This window comes from Rutilus rutilus, assembly GCF_951802725.1.
Source record: "Rutilus rutilus genome assembly, chromosome: 21".
Classification (NCBI taxonomy): Eukaryota; Metazoa; Chordata; class Actinopteri; order Cypriniformes; family Leuciscidae; genus Rutilus; species Rutilus rutilus.
The window spans coordinates 16,559,197-16,579,144 of record NC_140226.1 but is presented as its reverse complement, the minus strand read 5'-3'; the positions used below and the strand labels follow the sequence as shown (position 1 = coordinate 16,579,144).

Below are 19,948 nucleotides of genomic sequence, written 5' to 3'. Positions count from 1 at the left end.
TTCACTTTGAAGAAAGTCTTTCTACAAAACAAAACTTAATGAAGTGGTCAAAATTATGTCTGACTCGCTCCATGTCTCTCTACTCGTGCTGTTCACTTTTCATAATCAACATAGGCAGATGGAAAAAAATAATATAACATTAACTAAATGCGCTTTTTTAATGGCAGTAGGCTATAGTTTAAAACAGTACATTAGGCCTAGACTCTTTATTTGTAAAGATTGCTGCACATTCATTTAATTCTGAATTTTGCACACACAAGTTGAAAGGCATTTGTTCAAATCAAGTTCACGGATAATTGTGCGTGAATTTATTAATCATTATGATACTAAAATCATAACAAAGTAGGCTATGCTATGTACAAAAAATCAGATGAGCCCAGAATATGAACGCAACGTTTAATTACACGTTAAGAATTTTCCTTCCATATAGTAAACCATTATAAGAACGTTTAATTTAAAAACATCCACATGCCGAGAATCAAGAGCACCATCCCCTGTGTTGTGCGTTTGAAATGTGGCGCGTTTACGATGATGTCATGGCAGTAGAGGCGGCAACTATAACGATCAGTCCCAGCCAGTTTGAAGCGGTACTAACTGCAATGGAAAAGCAACCGAGCTAAAGCGAACCGAACCGTGCCGTATCGAGTCGAGTCGTACCACGCAGTGGAAAAGCGAAGCGAGCCGAACCGTTCCGCGCCGAGTCGAACTGTACCGAGCCGAACCGTGCCGTACCATGCAGTGGAAAAGCGCCATTACTTTCATCCATGGAACACAAATGGAGATGTTTCGAAGAATGTTCACGCTGCTCTTTTCCATACAATAAAATAAAAGTTGTCGATATGACTTAAATGCTTTATTCCACATCTTCTTTAACCATATGATGCTTTGTGTGAGAAACAGACTGAAAGTTAAGTTATTCACTGAAAGTTAAGTTATTCACTGATAATTTTGCCTTGAAAGTCCATGACAACTATGGTCACCTTTCACTTTCATTGTATGAAACAAAATAGCTTAGACCATCTGCTGTAAATCTGTTGTGCTCCATGGAAGAAAGTCATACATAAATTCATAAAAAAGCCATACATTTTTGGGTGAACTATACAATTTAAATACAAAAATGTGCGTGATTTTTCTATAAATCCCTGATTGAAAGTAAAAAGAACACTTTAAACACTTTCTTCTTCCCCTTAGGGGCCAACAATGAATTGTGCAAGACTTGCAGAGAAAGCTGTCGCTCTTCTCTGTTGTGAAAAACTGCACAAAATTGGTGAGCATGAAAAAGTGTAAATTATACAAGATTTTATGCATTCTGAGAGCCGCTGATTGATACGCAATGTTCGTGCCTAGGTGAACTGGATGATCATTTGATGCCGGTGGGAAAGGAAACTGTAAAATATGAGGAGGAGCTGGACTTGCATGATGAGGAAGAGACGAACGTGCCAGGAAGACCAGGCTCCACCAAACGGAGACAGTGTTACCCAAAAGCCGTGAGTGTGTGCCTTTTTAACAGCATGTAGGGTCTGGTGATGTAATAAGAATGAAGATTAAAAGACTGTCAGGATTCATGCTTTTGTTGGTACCACCATAGTAGTGATATATAATATATTTACATAAACTACTGTTCGAAAGATTGGGGTCGGTATGAATTTTTTTTTTTCTTATGCTCACCAAGGCATTTATTTGATCAAAAATACTGTAATATTTTGAATTATTAGTACAATTTAAAATAACTGTTTTCTATTTTGATATGTTTTGTATTGTAACTTATCCCTATGATTGCAAAGCTGAATTTTCAGCATCATTACTTCAGTCTTCAGTGTCACATGATCCTTCAGAAATCATTCTTATATGCTGATTTGGTGCTCAAGAAACATTTTTATATTATCAATGTTGAAAAGATTGGTGCTGCTTAATGATACTTTTTCTTTGATTAGTAGTTCAAAAGAAAATTGTAACAACAATTATTTATAACATTATTTTACCCTCTTTACAGTCATCTTTTGTTCAATTTAATACATCCCTGCTAAAATAAAAGGATTATTTTCTTTCAACAATGTGAAACAATGTGTAGACTATATAGAATAATGTTGGGTGTGATGTGTTGTAGATACCAGAGTGTCTGCGGGGGTGTTACCCTGTGCCAGAGCAGCCTTGTTACCTTTACGTGATAGGGATGGTCCTCACCACCCCTCTTCCTGATGAGCTCAACTTCCGGCGGAGGAAGCTGTATCCGCCAGAGGACACTACCCGATGTTTTGGCATTCTAACAGCTAAACCAATACCTCGGGTAATCACCTTTCATTTATTTTATCTTTCTGAAATCTGGAGATCCTTGAAGAATTTGTGAAAAATGTGAAGGTTTTTTTCAGTGTAAATTGCTTTGATAATTATCTAGAAAACAGTCAAATGTGTTATTTATTTAATATCCGATTCTGTCATCAGATCCCTCACTTCCCTGTGTACACACGTTCTGGTGAGGTGACCATCTCGATTGAGCTGCAGAAGTCGGGCTTCACTCTGAGTGCAGCGCAGCTGGAGCTGATCACGCGTCTGCACCAGTACATCTTCTCCCACATCCTCCGTCTGGAAAAGCCAGCATTAGAGTTTAAGCCTGTCGAGGCAGATTCTGCCTACTGCGTTCTACCTCTCAACATTGGTGAGTGCTGCAGATGTTGTCTTGTTTGTCTTTAAGATTACAGTTAGTCCTTCCTCTAATTGTCAATGTATAATATGGTCTCATCTAGAGCTGTAAAGAATGTTTTTGATTATTATCATTCCCAGACCCAGCTAATAATGGAATTCATTATCATCTACCTATTTGTTGCAGCTAGTGGTTGACTGATATATTGCCAAGGCTAATTTTTGCATTTTTAAATTGTATTACCAAATTAATTTTTCTGTTTGGCCGGTAAGTGACGGAAGCTGGACTTTTGTTTAAATAACTCTGGGACTTTTATTTTTACATCACTGAGAGTCTCAGCACCTGAGCATTAGAGTTAGTTAACGGTTTAGTCTCATAAATTAGAGAACTGTGAAATAAAAAAAGTAAATGGTAAATGAAAAAGTATTATAGCGTTATAGCCTTTCTGTTATTAGTAATAAGGTAAACGCTGTAACTTTCTGATTTACCATTGGCACTCTGTAAATACACATTCAATATTACAAAATTTGCAAACATTTACAAATATATGTGACATTTATAAATATGAATATCAAGTTTAAATAATTGTTTTCATATTGTTTCATTTTCAAATTTTTTATATTTCTAAAAATAATTCATATTTCTAATTTAGTAAATGTCAAATAAAAATTATAAAAATGTCATTGCCGCTTGTATTATTTAATATTCACTACATCTTTAATTAAATAGTGTGATATCATATATATCAGCTTTATATCAGCCATTGGCCACCTCCTGCTCTCTAAGATATTGTGCTCTGTTCAGTTGAGGATTCCAATACCTTGGACTTGGATTTCAAGTTCATGGAGGATATTGAAAAGTCTGAAGCACGCATTGGCATTCCAAATACTCAGTACACCAAGCAAAACCCATTCATTTTCAGATTGGAGGACTACCAGGATGCTGTCATCATTCCGAGGTACAAAAGTTACTTGTGATCTCTGAGTCTTATTACCCTTGTAATTAAGCTCTCATTGATTACTTATACTGTGTTTTTGTTTTCACTGTAGTTGAGCTCTACTCTTCTGTCTCATTCCTCCCTCTCAGGTATCGTAATTTTGATCAGCCACATCGGTTCTATGTGGCTGACGTTTACACAGACCTCACCCCGCTCAGTAAATTCCCCTCTCCAGAGTATGAGACTTTCGCTGAGTACTACAAAACCAAGTACAACCTGGACCTGTCTAATGTTAACCAGCCCCTACTGGATGTGGACCACACATCTTCAAGGTAGGAAGTCAAAAAAAAAAAAAGACAAATTCTGGTATGTGCTTTTTTTTTTTCTCCCCAATAAATTCATTATATATCCATGGTGGTCTTTTCCTGTAGATTGAATCTTTTAACTCCTCGGCACCTTAATCAAAAGGGGAAAGCCCTTCCTCTCAGCAGTGCAGAGAAGAGAAAGGCCAAGTGGGAAAGCCTACAAAACAAACAGGTATTAACTGACAGAAAGAATTTGTGGTGATAATTATAAGCCATCATACTTGAATTAAGTCTAATCATACTTTGTGTGCGAGTATTTCCTTCCACTGAAAGCGGTAAGGGTCGTACAGAGGTTTGACTAGCATCAAATAACAGTCTTTGGTTGTGTTTCTGTTCCATCTGCTTAGATTTTAGTTCCGGAGCTCTGTGCCATTCACCCCATCCCAGCCTCTTTGTGGAGGAAAGCTGTCTGCCTTCCCAGCATCCTCTACAGACTTCACTGCCTTCTGACGGCCGAAGAGCTGCGGTCTCAGACAGCCATTGACGCTGGCGTAGGGGCTAAGACCCTGCCTCCTGATTTCAGGTCATTTGATAATCCACAAATCAGACACAATACACTCATTCGCTCTTTTCCAAAACCTAGCGAGCTCCCTTAATAGGTGGCATTTCAAGGCGTTGTCGGCACACTCCTGACAAGAAAGGCTGTTCTAAAATGTATTCTGCCTCTTCTACTTTGATTTAAGTGTCAGAATTGGGACTTTTATTTTGACAGTACTGAGAATGCAGGACTTCTATTTTGACAGCGCAAATGCACAGAGGCTACAGTTCTCCAACTTTGTTAAATTACTGTCTTTGTTTAACAGTTGATTAGTTGACAGAAATGTTATACAAAAAATATATATATGATAAAGTATTATAGCGTATTAGCTAGTAATAGACTACCTAAAGCTACCGCTATAACACTTTCTCATAAAGCCTAACACTGACATTCAGTAAATATGCATTTAAACAAACCTTTCATTATAGTCAAGGCGTTGCTCTGATATGGCCATCGGCCATCAAATAAAAATCACATCGGGCTACCATTAATTTCAATTTCTAAATGGCTGTTTAACCTAAGTTTGGCATGTGCAATTATCTTTTATTCGCATTAGTGTTGTATAAATAGCTTAGCAACATGTTAACATCAAACTCTATTGGATTCAGTTAAGTCATTAGTGTGGCACAGAGAGTTACTGTCTTTTCCAGTGAGAGTTTTCCAGTACAGCAATTTGTGAGGTAACATCTCGGTTAGGATGCTACCTTAGAAAGCAGCTGACTTCAATGTCTTTTCAGAAAGTGCACCCATTTGAGTCCTAATCTCACTGATTATTGACCCCAGGTATCCTAATTTGGATTTCGGATGGAAGAAATCCATCGACAGCAAATCTTTCATTTCCTGCTCCAGTGCATGTATGGAAGAGGACGATCACTGTAAACACGGCACAAGCTCAGATTCAGACCACACTGCCGAGGAGAGCTGCAATACGGAGGCCTCCCAGCCTCCAGAGGGCGCTCTCCCCTGTGAGAACTGCAACACACCAGATGAAAAGCTAGAAACCCACATGCTCCCTTTGACTGATGTCCAGACGCTGAACAAAGACAAGAGCGACTGCGTCTGTTCCCGAAACCTCCCTAACAGCACTCGGTGTGACAGCGACGACCTCCCACACAGACATGACATTTGCCAATGCTCTCAGCTGGGCTCTCTGGAGAGTGACCTATCAACTCAAACCACTACCTCAGTTCCTGTGCGGCCCTCTCCAGCCGGCGAGCCACAGCCCCAGCCCCAGCCCCAGCCCAGCGATGAATGTACCCCAGGCAGGAACTCAGATCTCTGCGACGGACATGTGAAAAAACCTACCTCAAACTGTTGCCCCAAACCAGAGATGGCAACCAGCACCACAGCACCTTTAGAAGTGTCATCAGAGGTCTCTGACGTGACATCTACAACATCCTGCACAGGTCCAGCCTGGGATTCTCCGAAAACCTTGGGCCCCAACCCCGGCCTCATCTTGCAGGCCCTGACCCTCTCCAATGCCAGTGATGGCTTCAATCTGGAGAGGTTGGAGATGTTGGGTGACTCTTTCCTGAAACACGCCATCACCACCTACTTGTTCTGCACTTATCCTGATGCCCATGAGGGCAGGCTATCGTACATGAGAAGCAAGAAGGTAAGATTAATAAAGCAACTGCAAAGCAAAAAACACTAAATACACCCTAGTAACCACATAGTAATGCATTGGGAGCCGCTCACAGTATTCTAGCAATGTGGCAGCAAGTTTTACATGGGCAAAAAAATAAAATAAATCTAATCTAAAAACTAATCCTATTTTTTACTAATCTATTTACAAATCTAGCTATACTCTTAAATAACTAAATAAAACGTATTATTTGACATTTTTCAAATACATTTATTTTAATTAGGGGTTTAACGGTTCAGATTACTCATGGTTCGGTTTTTCTCACTGTTTTGGGGTCACGGTTTCGGTACGGTTCAGTATGTGCTATGTTCAGGAAAAAGGGACTACTGTCAAATAAAAACAAGGAAAATAAGAACAAATAATCAAACTACAACGCAGATAAATACAGTAGAGTAAAGATACAAATAAAATAAACAGTGCTTTTCAGGTGTTTCAGGTATCTATTAAATTTCTGAACCTGAAAACTACTGCTGAAGTAATCAAATGTAAAGCAACATTGCATATAATCTTCAATGTATAAATTAAATAGATATTAATCATGATTAAAGTTACAAAAGTTACTCAATCAAGAGCAGTGAGTTGTTTGATTAACATTAAAAATACAGACAGCAGGAATGTTAGGCTGCTATCACTTTAAGACAAAATGCACAGATTCAGTACGCTGATACTGATGCACACATGTGTTCTTTCTCGACTGTTTATGTTCACTTAAGACATAACCTACTTGGATACTTGACAAGATGGGCCTGTTGACATAATTTTTGTGTGAATTTGTCCGTTCAAGCACAAGACGAGAACTCAATATTAGCGTGTACGTACGCGCTTCGGATGAATGCATACAAATGCGCTTGAATGTTTAAATTGGCAAGGCTTAAATGAGTTTATAGCAGCGTGTGCTGCTCTCACCTGCGCTCGCTCGCTGTCAACACCCCGGTTATGATGGCGTAAATGACTGGTCGTATTAGAGCATACGGCACTCGCATTGAAAGTTTAGAGGAAGCCAGAATAGGTATCCATCGACAGAAACATACATTAGCCTAACTCTGTCTGTCTGTTTTATGTGCTATTTTCAGCAAACCATATTATAGATGTGTATGCATCGTCATCAGATTTTAGATGAAGTGCATGCTGAAACGTGGGTGGAGAACGGTACGGTTCGTTTTTTTTTTTAACAGAGAACCGTTACACCCCTATTTTTAATATACTTATATTTGATTTAGTATTATGCACTATTCTTAAATATTTATTAATAAATATTATTAAACATATTTTAAATACCGGTACTATATTTTAAATATAATCATTATTTTGTAATTATTATTTAAATTTAATTTAAATATACTTACATAATATTATACACAATTCACAAGTATTAATAAATTGTAGATAAATATATTAATATTAGTAGTATTTGTTATTATTTATACTTACTTTAATTTCCCTTTTCACTTTTACTAATTTGCACTTATTACGTGCTACTACTTGTTACTAATTAATTACTTGAACTAATATCATATTTGCCAATTAAAGGTAGGGTAGGCAATTTTTTTCTTAAACACTTTTTGTTATTCTGGTTAATTCTCTTCACATCCTGATAGCAATCAATGATAGAAGTGGTCTAAATATTAAAAATGTACATATACCGTTAGTGGAAGTCTCGGGACACAAACAATTTTTGTCCAATCATTGCATTCGGTCCGACTGTTTTTGGTTTTTGTTTAGTTTTTTTTGGTAGTAGGTGTGGCTTTGGAGAGCACTCTAAAGGGAGGGTGGGATCTAATGCTTTCAAAGCTAGCTTCCTATTGCTAGCCACTCTGAAATTGCCTACACTACCTTAAAGTTTAAAGGATTCATTTATAATATTTGCATAATGAATTGTTACCGGTTTTCATCACACATAGCTTTGCAATTACTGATGTCAGAGGATGCTAATTTAATTTACTACTACCATTTATAAAGTTTTTGGCAGTCGCTACGCCTCTATTTAAATATTGATTCATTTTTACTTCATTTGTTATATGGAAAACAAATGTTTTGCCTTTGTTATCTCCAGGTCAGCAACTGTAACCTTTATCGCTTGGGGAAGAAAAAGGGCCTTCCTAGTAGAATGGTGGTATCCATCTTTGATCCCCCGGTAAACTGGCTTCCTCCAGGCTACGTTGTGAATCAGGACAAAAGCAGCATGGACAAGTGGGACTCAGATGAGGTATGAGTCAGAGAGCATCTCCATTTGTTTACCCGATAACTCAAGTCAAGCTTAACCCAATATCAACATGCATCTTCATGCACAATTACAAGTCTGTTTACATGGCTCTGTGCCTTGAGCTGAGGAACATCTTGGCAGCGTTGAGCTGCAGCTGTATCCTGTCTCTGCCACCAGGGGGCAGGTTCATCCTTTCTGCCTGAAGCTGGGTTTCAGAATAGAGGGCAGAATTTGCTTATTTATTTTACATTAAAAATATTAGACATTTTCAGTTCAGCATAACACACCTTTGGTTTGATTTTAAGCTAATGCTAACACATTTTCCACAGTTCACTTGTTGCCTCTGGGGTAATTACTTCCAAACTTCTAAATACAAGAAATGGTTGAACAAGTAAAAGGTAGTAGCTTAACTCATTATAGATTAAATGTAATAATGCCAACCTACTGAAATGAGTTAGCAAATTACCCTTATGCTAATTGTTTATAAGGTAAAAACCATAAAATGGAGGGCAAGTGAGATATGCAAATAAATTATTAATAATAATGCAATGACAAAATACGATAATGTGTCAGGTAAAGTAAAGTTGATTTAATCTATTTATTAGATAAAGGGTTAATTTTATTTTCTATATTTTAATTACATGGTCTGTCAGTCCCAGTGCTCTCCAGTCAGTAAGATGATTTTTTTTTTTTTTTTTTTTAGAAATGAAAACTTTTATTTAGCATTGATGCATTAAATTGATCAAAAGTTACAGTAGAGACATAAATAATGTTACAGAACTTTCTGTTCTTGAGGAGCAAATCATCATATTAGAATGATTTCTGAAGGATCATGTGACACTGAAGACTGGAGTAATGATGATGAAAATTCAGCTTTGCCATCACCTGAATAAAATACATTTTAAAATTGAAATATAAAACAGTTATTTTACATTGTAATAATAATATTACTGTTTTATTGTATTTTTATTCAATTAAATGCAGCTTTGGTGAGAATAAGAGACTTGTTTCAAAAACATTACAAAATCTTACAAAATCCCCTAATGTTTTTAAGGGAGTTAAGTTCCCCTAGTGTTTTAATGTTTTTAACATTATAAAAAATAAAAATAAAACTCTTGATCTGTAATTTGGATATTCAACCTTACCATATCGCAACCCTCACTATAAGCTTATTTGGATATATCATGAAATTCAAGAAATCTGCAGCTCTTGAGCCAAGGCACAATTCAAAGAAATATATCAGGTCAGAAAGAGGTGCTACAATTACTTAAGATGTATACCATCTTTTATTAAATGTAAGCCACAGTTTTCCATCTGTGTTTGAGCATATGCGATGTATTAGGACATGTGAACAGAAAAATGGAAAGAACTCTGCTTCTGGTTTCTACCATGGTTTCGACGGAGACTCTCTGTATGTTTTGGGTCGCCCTGTGTGGTTCGAGGTGTATATGTATGGGACGAGTGTACTAAATCTGCCTCGGGTGCTGTAATTTTAAGTGTCACTTCCATGTATTATTACAGTATTAGGTGTCATGGATATTAACATTTTAATGCATATGCAATAGACGTTTGCTCATATGGTCAAAGTTATGGCATATTAATGATATAAAAAAGATTTTTAGAGTATGTTTCAGCTTTTGAATCACATTAGATTGGATGAGTCATTGACTTGGACTGTGAGCCTCGGCTCTGTTAGAGCTCTCCTGAGCAAACATAATGCTGTGGTTGAACTAAAACACTTTTAAATTGTAATCTTTGCAAATCTGTTGTAGATACTGAGCCTTGGCTTCACAGGGCTCTTGGACTCAGCGTTCCTTTCAGGATATTGTTTGGTTTGGTTTGTTGAGCTGTAAGACATTGGGCAATCTGTTTTTGTTTCTCAGAATAAAGATTTGGCCAACGGAAAAGCCAGTGATGAGGAGGAGGATGACGACGACGATGAAGCAGAGGATGTGGAGGTCGAGCAGTCTAAAGAAGAGGTCAATGTGGAAGATGATCTGGAGTACTACTACGAGCACATCAGATTCATCGATAACATGCTGAGATTCATCGATAACATGCTGATTGGCTCCGGCGCCTTCGGGAAGAAGATCTCCCTCCAGTCGGCTGAGCCTGGCCACGAATGGAAAGCACCCAAAAAACCTCACAACTCCCACTTTTCCCCAGACAGTGGCGCTGACGAGTTCGACTACAGTTCCTGGGATGCCATGTGCTACCTGGACCCCAGCAAAGCTGGCGAGGAGGATGACTTTGTGGTGGGCTTCTGGAACCCTTCCGAGGAAAACTGTGGCACGGATATCGGGAAACAGTCCATCTCCTACGACCTCCACACCGAGCAATGCATCGCTGATAAGAGCATAGCCGACTGTGTGGAGGCCCTGCTGGGGTGCTACCTCACCAGCTGTGGGGAGAGGGCAGCCCAGCTGTTTCTGTGCTCCCTCGGCTTGAAGGTGCTCCCGCCGGAGAAGCAGAGTTCAGGGGGGTCGGCTGAGCTGCAGTACGGCTGGCTGAAGATCCCTCCGCGCTGCATGTTCGACCACCCGGATGCCGAGCGGACCCTCAACCACCTCATTTCAGGCTTCGAGAACTTTGAAAAGAAGATAAACTACACGTTTCAAAACAAGGCATATCTTCTACAGGCCTTCACGCACGCCTCGTATCATTACAACACAATAACAGGTCCGTGGACGTTATTTAGTTCTGATTTCATCACTGTTTCTTTTATGGATCTGACTAAAGTAAAACAGTACTGCTTTGGCTATATGTTTATCCTACCTTTTTATTTCTATTACCAAAACAATAATAATAATGTTTTTTTTAAATAAATTATATAAATTAATGTTGTAATAATAACAATGATCATTTTTAATATTTTTTATAAATAAATGTATTATACAATTTAATGTAGTTTAATTTAAATTACCACTTACAAACTGTTAATAATTATTTATTATTGTTATTATTATTGCTGCCCATTTTTGTTGTAATCTGTGGTACTTCAAACAAAAGTTTGTTTTATAATGTAGTTTATTATAAAATAGTTATTACTATTATATTAAATTGTATAATAATAAAATGTATTTTTTTATTATTAAATTAGTTACTGTAGTTACCCATTCATTTAGTGTAACTGTTTGGTTCCTCAGTTGATTTGGGTGACTTGTATAAAATAAATATATTTGTATTTATTTATTTATATAATAAATAAGTTAAATATACTGCTGTATATACCTATTATTCATGTCAGGTACCGAAAAACAAAACAAAAAAACAATTGTACTGGTATGTCACGCAACCCCAAGTGTGAGATTTAGTATTCTTATTTGCATAATTTTCAGTTTTGCATAACTTTCTTTGCTTAAAAAAAGTGGTTTCTTTTTTTTTTACAACAAAACTCCCAACTTGTGCAGTTTCGATTTAATTTAAACCAATAACTCATTAACTTTTTTTTCTGATTCATTATTAAGAATCTTTTTATTATTAAAACAATCATTGGAATAGGCTCATCACACCGTTTGTTTGCTGTGCGCGCCAGGCACAGTTTTCTCACAATAACTTAATATTTCCTGTGGTGTGACACTGTTATATTAATGATCTGTGATATTAATGGTCTCATTTTGACCTTCTTTTGTACCACTCTGAACTTCGGACAGATTGTTATCAGCGGTTGGAGTTTCTTGGTGATGCAATTTTAGACTACCTCATAACAAAGCACCTTTATGAAGATACCCGGCAGCACTCTCCAGGCGTGCTGACCGACCTGCGCTCTGCACTTGTCAACAACACCATATTTGCTTCCCTGGCTGTCAAGTACGATTACCACAAGTACTTCAAAGCTGTCTCGCCCGAACTGTTCCACGTGATCGATGATTTTGTGCAATTTCAGCTGGAGAAGAATGAAATGCAAGGAATGGATTCGGAGGTGAGCCATCATCCTACTGTTATCTGTTAAAGTTATTAGGCCTTGGAAATGATCATTTCATTTACATGCCATTGTCAGCGTAGATGTATAATATTTCATGAAGATTTAATACCGTGACATCCTGTCATTGGCAGTCATCGGGAATCTGGTCTGTGTTTGTATTTGTTTTCATTTTTGGATTGTAAAAATGCAGTTGGATTTAATTTATTTTGAAATGGTTATCTTGGCACTGAATCTAGTCTTGTTTGACTGGAAAGCATTTTATGCCTTAGGGACAACACTGGATACTGAAAGAGGAAAGACAAATTGAATAAAATAAGTAATGTTCCCCTTAATTACATAGCTGGGTAATGTTGTCCCCAATATTGGACATTTAGGTATTTTAAGTGTAATACTAAAAGTAATTGATCGCAGTTCATTTTGAGAGGAAATACCATTACAGTACAGCATAGCTGTCAGTTCACATTTTAAGTTATGACCACAGTTTTGTTTTTCTTTCGCAAATCATTTTCTGCTGTTTATTGTGTGTTATTAGTTTGGGGATGTGAATTTGACATGGATAAGCACAGTTTTCTGTCCTGAGAGGAAACTTATTTTCTGTGCATGAAAAAAAAAGAAAAAGAAAAAAAGAAACCGGAATTGTTTTTACTCTCTCATAGCTTCGCCGATCGGAGGAAGATGAGGAGAAGGAGGAAGACATTGAGGTCCCCAAAGCAATGGGAGACATCTTTGAATCGCTAGCTGGTGCAATTTACATGGATAGCGGGATGTCACTTGAGACAGTTTGGCAAGTGTATTATCCAATGATGAGGCCGCTCATAGGTAAGGGCCAAAGACATACGGATGAGTAAATCAGTTCTGCGTTTCTGTTTCGTCTGATTGTCTGCCGGCTCATGTGGCGAAGACCATAAGTTCAGTCATTTTCAAACATCGTGCCATTTTTATGCATGATGAAATGTCAGATTGAAATGCTCTGCTTTTGTTTTCGCCTCATTTTCTAGAAAAATTCTCCGCTAATGTCCCTCGATCCCCAGTGCGTGAACTCCTGGAGATGGAACCGGAGACTGCTAAGTTCAGGTGGGAATGTCTTTCCCTTGTAAACAAGCAACCTCTTAACATAATCATCTGCACAATACACACATAGTAGCGATCATTTGAATGTGCAAAACTTGATGCACTGTAAAAGTTACTGTATCAGTGCGTGGTTCAGAGCAAATATGAGTCATTTAAAAAATTTAGAATTCTGACAATTTCCGAGTCCCTACAACCTGCTTATAAGAGATTGGAATCTGTAATGTGAGTACGGCTGGAGAGATACCAAAATTGCGGATTCAATGCTTCAATATCGATAACAAAGACCATATTAGGCTCGTGGGAATAATAATTATTATTGTTTTGCAGCCTAGGCAAGATAGAGAGGAAAGATTTTCTACCAGTATATCACAAAGTATAAGTATTTTATTATAAATTAATTGCAAATTTTTCTGTAATTAATTATAGTTTTTAATATTTTTTTATATTGTAATAATTTCACATTGAATCTCTAAATGAATGTAGAAACCACATAAAGACAGTAGCCTATGTTTTAAATATTTTTTTAATGGGATCTTTTTATGAAAGAAGGCCAGTATTACAGATAGAGACATCAGTAGCAGTTTTTTAATAAGAGTCATTCAACATTACAGTATAATTGAAAGCTATCAATTTGAAAATTGATTAGGCTTTTAAAAAAATATAACAACTTTTAATTTAAGTGAACTTAAAACAATCTTCACATAAACCCATTATAATAAATGTCACATTTAGCTGTGCCTTTCAATATATCAGGGCTAAATTTTTTCGCTTTGCCCAGTCAGACCACTTCAGATTTTTACTTGTCCTGTCAAAATGCACAAAAAGTTATTGTTTTCATTGTTTTTGACCCTTGTAACCGTGTAAACAGTGCTTTAAGATTTTCAGGTAGGTCTAACAGGTAGGATATATACAGAAATTGAATGAAGTCATCAAACATGTCACAGTCTTCACTGCATAAATTAAAAATAGGTTAATCCTTATTAAAGCTACGAAAGTTTTTCAGTCAAGAGCGGTGAGAGATTTTCTCTTTTTCTTTTCTTTAAACAACATTATGACTGACATCACAGCAGCAGGTTTATTAGGTTGCTGTCACTTTAAGACTGTACAAGACACGTATCTGACACACATCCCATTTTCAAACAACTCTTTACGTTCATTTAAGACTTCATTTAACTTATTTAATACTGTGCTTATGAGGATCCTCGATAAAATGGGCATTTTGGCATAATTTTGTGTTTTTGTCCACTCAAGCGCTGCCTGAAGCGGCTTTCTGTGCGTCACAGACGTCAGATTCATAGACACGTTCTCTTTTGTGTCTTATCGCACTTGAATGGTTTAAAAGCATTTGCGTAAATTAGAGCGTGGTCATATGTAATGCTAGTCAAAAGGTGACGTAAAAAAGTGTTAAACTGAAAAAATTAATCGCATTCGTTAACTCGTTATTTTTGACAGCACTAATGTATAGCTATATTTCCATCAAAAGTTGCGAATTTAACTTATGCACAAAACTGGAATATCGCATTAACCATTTGCGAGTAAAGCACCATTAAATAATTTCGTATGTAATAAATTACTAGTACCTGCAGCCGAAACGTAATAAAGTTATCTTGCTTTCGGAGACGAATGCCTGCTGTTTGGTAACACAGTCGTGTAAGACAGTTCTGGAAGGTAATTATACCGAACCACTTTGACGACTGACAACCAAAACAGTATTTCAGATGCTGTGCAAAGGGATCAGTCCGCTGGTTAGTCCAGTTATGCCGTCCCATTGCAAAGTCACATGTCTTTTTTGTGCATCAAGGAATTTATTCGCTAAATGTTTTTCCATCGTAGTTTATGCACGTTTTCTTCCCGGATAAAAACTTTGTCCAACTCAAATGAATGCATATGTTTTTTATGTGCATTTTGCCATTTCTGTCTGTTATATATACAATATAATATTTTTTTTTTTTATATGCAATATTTGAAATTTCACATATAAATAGGTGGATGGAAACATAGCTACTGATTTAAATTTTTTATACCATCAACCATTTTTCAATAAGTTATTAGCTTTTTTTTTTCAAAAAAGTCCACCATTGCTTTTGTGTCAGTCTAATTTTTTTAGTCATAGCCATATCAATGTTTGTCCTTTTCTGCAGCCCTGCGGAGAGAACCTACGATGGAAAAGTACGGGTGACAGTGGAAGTGGTGGGCAAAGGCAAGTTCAAAGGCGTGGGACGCAGCTACCGGATAGCCAAGTCAGCGGCCGCCCGCCGAGCCCTGCGCAGTCTCAAAGCCAATCAACCTCAGGTCCAAACCAACTGAGCTTCAGACCGCAGACACCCCAACACACCAGTCAAAAACACAGCAGAACCCCTCTCGGCTCCAGTTTACGACCGAGTGAAGATTTGTCGCTGACTGCGTTCTCATTGGGGTTGTCTAACTTAAATGAATCGAGTCGAAAGATTTGAGAGTAATTCACATAGGGTTCATATTTCATTTTATTCTTTACGTGCGCAAACACAATCTTTCTTTCTCCCCAGCTTTGTTTGAACACGAGTGCTTTTTTTATGTATTGCAAGTGTTAAGAAAAAGGTCAGGTCCCCCTTTCCCTATTTTTATTAACATTAAAAAAGATATATGCTCTGCTTTGTGGTAGTGGTTAAAAAAAAAGCTAAAGCTTATAGGTAGTATTACAGTGTACATAGTTAAACTCCAAGGTATCAACTAAATAAGAGAAACACAACAAGATAAAAACACACAATTCCTCAATCTGTGCACTAGTGCCATTTTGCTGCCTTTTAGCAGGCAGGGCACGTGGAAAGAAAGAGTGTTGGTGTTGTTGGAAATGTTTTTCTCTATCTTGAGATGATATATTCTCAATCATAATTGCACTTCTCTAGTGTCCGCTTTATTTCGACGAGAGTCGTGAACGTTTTTTGTTTGGGTTTTTTTGCCAGCAAAATCACTTGTATCGAGAGAGAGAAAAAGGCCCTCACATCCTTAAGATGGATAGGAATTTGACATTCCCGATTACTGTAATCAGCAGTTGTAAACGGCACTTGAGGATGCGTGTTCGTGTAGCCAACCGGATGGGTTGTATAGACGTCATAACTACGTGATATAAAATAAATATTAAATGTTTATTACGAAATATACGTTGATACTTGGGTTTCAGTAATGTCTTTTGATACTGATATTGATGATACTGATATTGATGATATTTAGTTGACAGTCTTTATGAACATTAGATGTCTCCGTAGACTGACTTGACTGACTTAGTTTTGATATAACGACACGAACGATAAACAGGAGGACATATCACCTGGGAAAATATGCTGCAGATTTTATATTAAAAAGCGGAAAGAGAGGAATAGAATCGGATAATTCTGTAAGACACAAAGCACCTTTACATACCGTCTTTAGGACAAACCGATATTTCGCTAGACTTCACGTGCATCGCTTACCAAAGTCGACACTGATGCAGCGTTGTGAGGTTGCACCTGTTAAATCAATCCCTCAACATTCACACATTTGGAGATGTGGTAACCAGCCTTTTTTTTTTTTTTTTTTTAGCGTAAATGTGTTGTAGCCTCTTGTCTAGACTAAATGTTTTCATATTAATAGGCATTCTTCACTTGAATACCTCAGTTAATTGCATGCATTTTTTTTTTTTTTTGGTGCTATGTTTAAGCTTGAATTTCTCATCTTTTTGCACTGTAACTGTATTACCTCTTTAATTTTACCTTTTTGAAATCTGTTGGGTTGTTTTTTCTGTTCTGTCTGCTCGTCAGGCTGTAGAAATCGTTTCCCCATTTGTTTTTTCCTTTGGTTTTTATGCTTGAAGGGGAAATGCTGAGAAAAAAAAAGAAAAGTTCTCCGCACATAAGCTTGATGCCTCTCTGGGGTTTTTCCTTCACATGAAAACAATTGTACATCGGTCAGAAGGGTTACTTAACACTTGAGAAAATCGATAGATTGCACTCGAAGTTCTTATAAGCCATGCGTCTCGCCTTTGTCACTTTCCTCTCTTGCAGTCTTACCAACTCTAATTGCGTTTTTGTTTTGTTAATGTATTAATAGTTCGAAAACAAGACACCCTTGCCTATCATTGCTACTCCAAGAAATAAGGGTGCAAATTTGAACATTTCAACATCTTGAAGGCTACCTAACTTTTCCCTTCCTCGTTCTGTCTATACTTCTGTTATTATGTTTAGGACAAACTATTCCTGAAGTTACATAATCCCAGGCATTGCTACCTCAGAAGACCCTTGCGAATAGTTTGGCCTTATCATAAAACGTTGATTAATATATTTGTGGATATGCCTTTTTACAAATCTGAATGGCATTAAGGCACAGTATTGTATACACTCATCAGCACCTTATAAGGGGATAAATATATATACTCACGACTATTTGCACTAGAATACATTCCCACTGACATTGAATTCGCATCTTTTAACGGAGTATGCTCTAAAGTGGTGCCTTTCAAACCTGTAACATCTAAACTGTCTCATCTTTTGCTACTGTAGCAATTTTTTGCATTATGGTTCCTATATGGTGAAGGACTTTTGGTGCCATGCTTCATACTTGGATATTGCCTTGCAGTTTTTGTTTTCCTGCTTCTATATCTCATAGGCTATTTTGCTTTGATTTGTTGGTTACAAACTGTCTTGTAACCCGATTAAAGCCAAGATTTCACCAACATTTGAGGCTCCAACCGAAGTACTCCCCTTCTTGAAAGTGAGTGCAATCTGATTCTGTTTTAGCAAGAGTTGAGTGACCCTATTTACATGAGCTCAGTCGCAACCCCCAAAGTTGAGTATTGAAAGTCATTGGAAATGAATGGGTTTCCATATTCCCTCAACAAATGGCGTGAGTTTGTGCATCAGGGTCAGTGCGCGCCGGCCCTGCGATATGACACTGATTCTGTAACCCTTAACCCTCAGACTATTGCAACTTTATTATTTGTTTGTGTGTGTGTGTGTGTGTGTTTGTTTGGTCTTTTTTTTTTTTTTAAGCTTGTTACGGTCTTTCCCCCCCCGAGCCTCTGAAAGGCGCACACCTTTTTTCCTTCACTTTTTGTTTAAGCTTTCTTCTCACTGTTGGATTTTTACCTTTCAGAGAATGTGAAATCACACGTATGGTGCCACCGCATAGATATGGAGTTTTTTTTTTTCGCTTTTTTTTTTTTTCTGAGAAGCAAATTTTCACAACCAATAATCGATCATAATGCCAGAGCTAATCCCACAGAACAGATATCACAGTAAAAAAAAAGAAAAAAATGTATCATCTGTGGGAGTGTTTTCTTAAAGTGGTCCTCCATCGTATCATATGCTGCAGATTGTATTTTCCTTCATGGTGGAGAATAATTTTTGTGTGTGTTTTTTTTTCTTTTTCTTTTTAAACATGTAGCACAAATAAGCATTGCACTCGGGCGCCATACTTTACCTCATGTCAGAACGATAAAAAAAAAAAAAATACAAAAACATGTATATATGATGCCGTAACGTTTAAAGGAATAACTTGTGGTTTTGGCCTTGCTGCTGTTTGCATCGCTGGTATTTTACCAATGTATTTAAAAGTGATCAGAGAGATACAATGTGCCTGCAGGATGTCATCAGAGAAAATACACTGTAGAAAAGTAGTTTCGAATCTCTACAATCTGGGGCTAAATATGTGTCCTATGTGTACATTAATGTCCTGCCTTAATGTAATACTTTGAATATGGAATTGTAATGTAACCCGTCAAGTCCTTCGACTGGCATGATTTTAATATGTTGGGACCGCACTGTCCTTCATCCATCACCCCCCATATTAGATTATATGAATCCAGATGTATTAGTGCATGTCATTGAAAACTCCTCTCCCACCCCACCTGTATTTCCTTTTTAGACTAAATACATTGTATAGATCTTATTAAATCAGCCCTACATTTTATTTAAAAGGGCTTTATTTCATAAAAAAAGTGTCTTTTTTTTTTTTTTTTTTGGAAAAAATATAATTTCCTGATTCAAAAGTCAAATGCACTCTTAGCAGCAGCAAGGTGTTCAAAGACAACATTGCAGGACTGGAATGTGTGGCGAGCTCCTCTTGAAGGGGTTTATGGGAATGTCGAGCACCGTAGAGCACTAACAGTACGGGGATTTAAAATGGGGGAATTATGGGTCACAAACTGCAGCGCAATTTCTGTATTTTTAAGGGACGTGTATTTAAATGTCTATTTCTCATTCATACTGTATCAGTGCTGCAGTGGTTTGCATTCTGCACCTTATGGATCACAAAAACCTTTAAAAATTCTGTCTCCCCCTCCCCCCCCTCCTTTTTTTTTTAAAAGTAATTGTAGCTGAGTATATCTACAATAAAGTTATGGTATGGTCGTTCATTTGTGGTGTTATGTGTGTTCTTTTCGCTGTAATCTATATGCATTTCCAGATCCTGAAAGGAGAAATGATGTATTAGATTGTTTTATGAGCTGCACGGCTGTGGCTACTAATACTGTGTGAAAAGCCGGACGCGCGCCACAGTGTAAGTGTGGGCTTTTCGCAGTGCAAGCATATGCTGATGACCTCAGTATTTTCCTAACCCAAGGAGTGCTCTTGCCTCCCGTTTATGAGTGCTAGGAGGCCGTTCGTGTTTAG

General features: G+C 37.3%; 1 protein-coding gene across 2 annotated transcripts in view; it reads left to right on the top strand.

Annotated features, from left to right (window-relative positions):
* Nucleotides 1-19,692, top strand: part of dicer1 (dicer 1, ribonuclease type III) — a 35,292-nt gene extending 15,600 nt beyond the window's left edge. For both annotated transcript variants that reach the window (XM_084393351.1, XM_084393350.1), the window contains 15 exons: nucleotides 1,192-1,267; nucleotides 1,348-1,487; nucleotides 2,108-2,287; nucleotides 2,443-2,656; nucleotides 3,446-3,599; nucleotides 3,728-3,910; nucleotides 4,010-4,115; nucleotides 4,291-4,466; nucleotides 5,265-6,096; nucleotides 8,180-8,332; nucleotides 10,213-11,008; nucleotides 11,983-12,251; nucleotides 12,911-13,073; nucleotides 13,253-13,328; nucleotides 15,467-19,692. In XM_084393351.1, coding sequence (XP_084249477.1) covers nucleotides 1,192-1,267; nucleotides 1,348-1,487; nucleotides 2,108-2,287; nucleotides 2,443-2,656; nucleotides 3,446-3,599; nucleotides 3,728-3,910; nucleotides 4,010-4,115; nucleotides 4,291-4,466; nucleotides 5,265-6,096; nucleotides 8,180-8,332; nucleotides 10,213-11,008; nucleotides 11,983-12,251; nucleotides 12,911-13,073; nucleotides 13,253-13,328; nucleotides 15,467-15,632 — 3,684 coding nt within the window. In that variant the 3' untranslated portion in view covers nucleotides 15,633-19,692. The remainder of the gene's footprint in view (nucleotides 1-1,191; nucleotides 1,268-1,347; nucleotides 1,488-2,107; nucleotides 2,288-2,442; nucleotides 2,657-3,445; nucleotides 3,600-3,727; nucleotides 3,911-4,009; nucleotides 4,116-4,290; nucleotides 4,467-5,264; nucleotides 6,097-8,179; nucleotides 8,333-10,212; nucleotides 11,009-11,982; nucleotides 12,252-12,910; nucleotides 13,074-13,252; nucleotides 13,329-15,466) is intronic.
* Nucleotides 19,693-19,948: the final 256 nt, after the last annotated feature.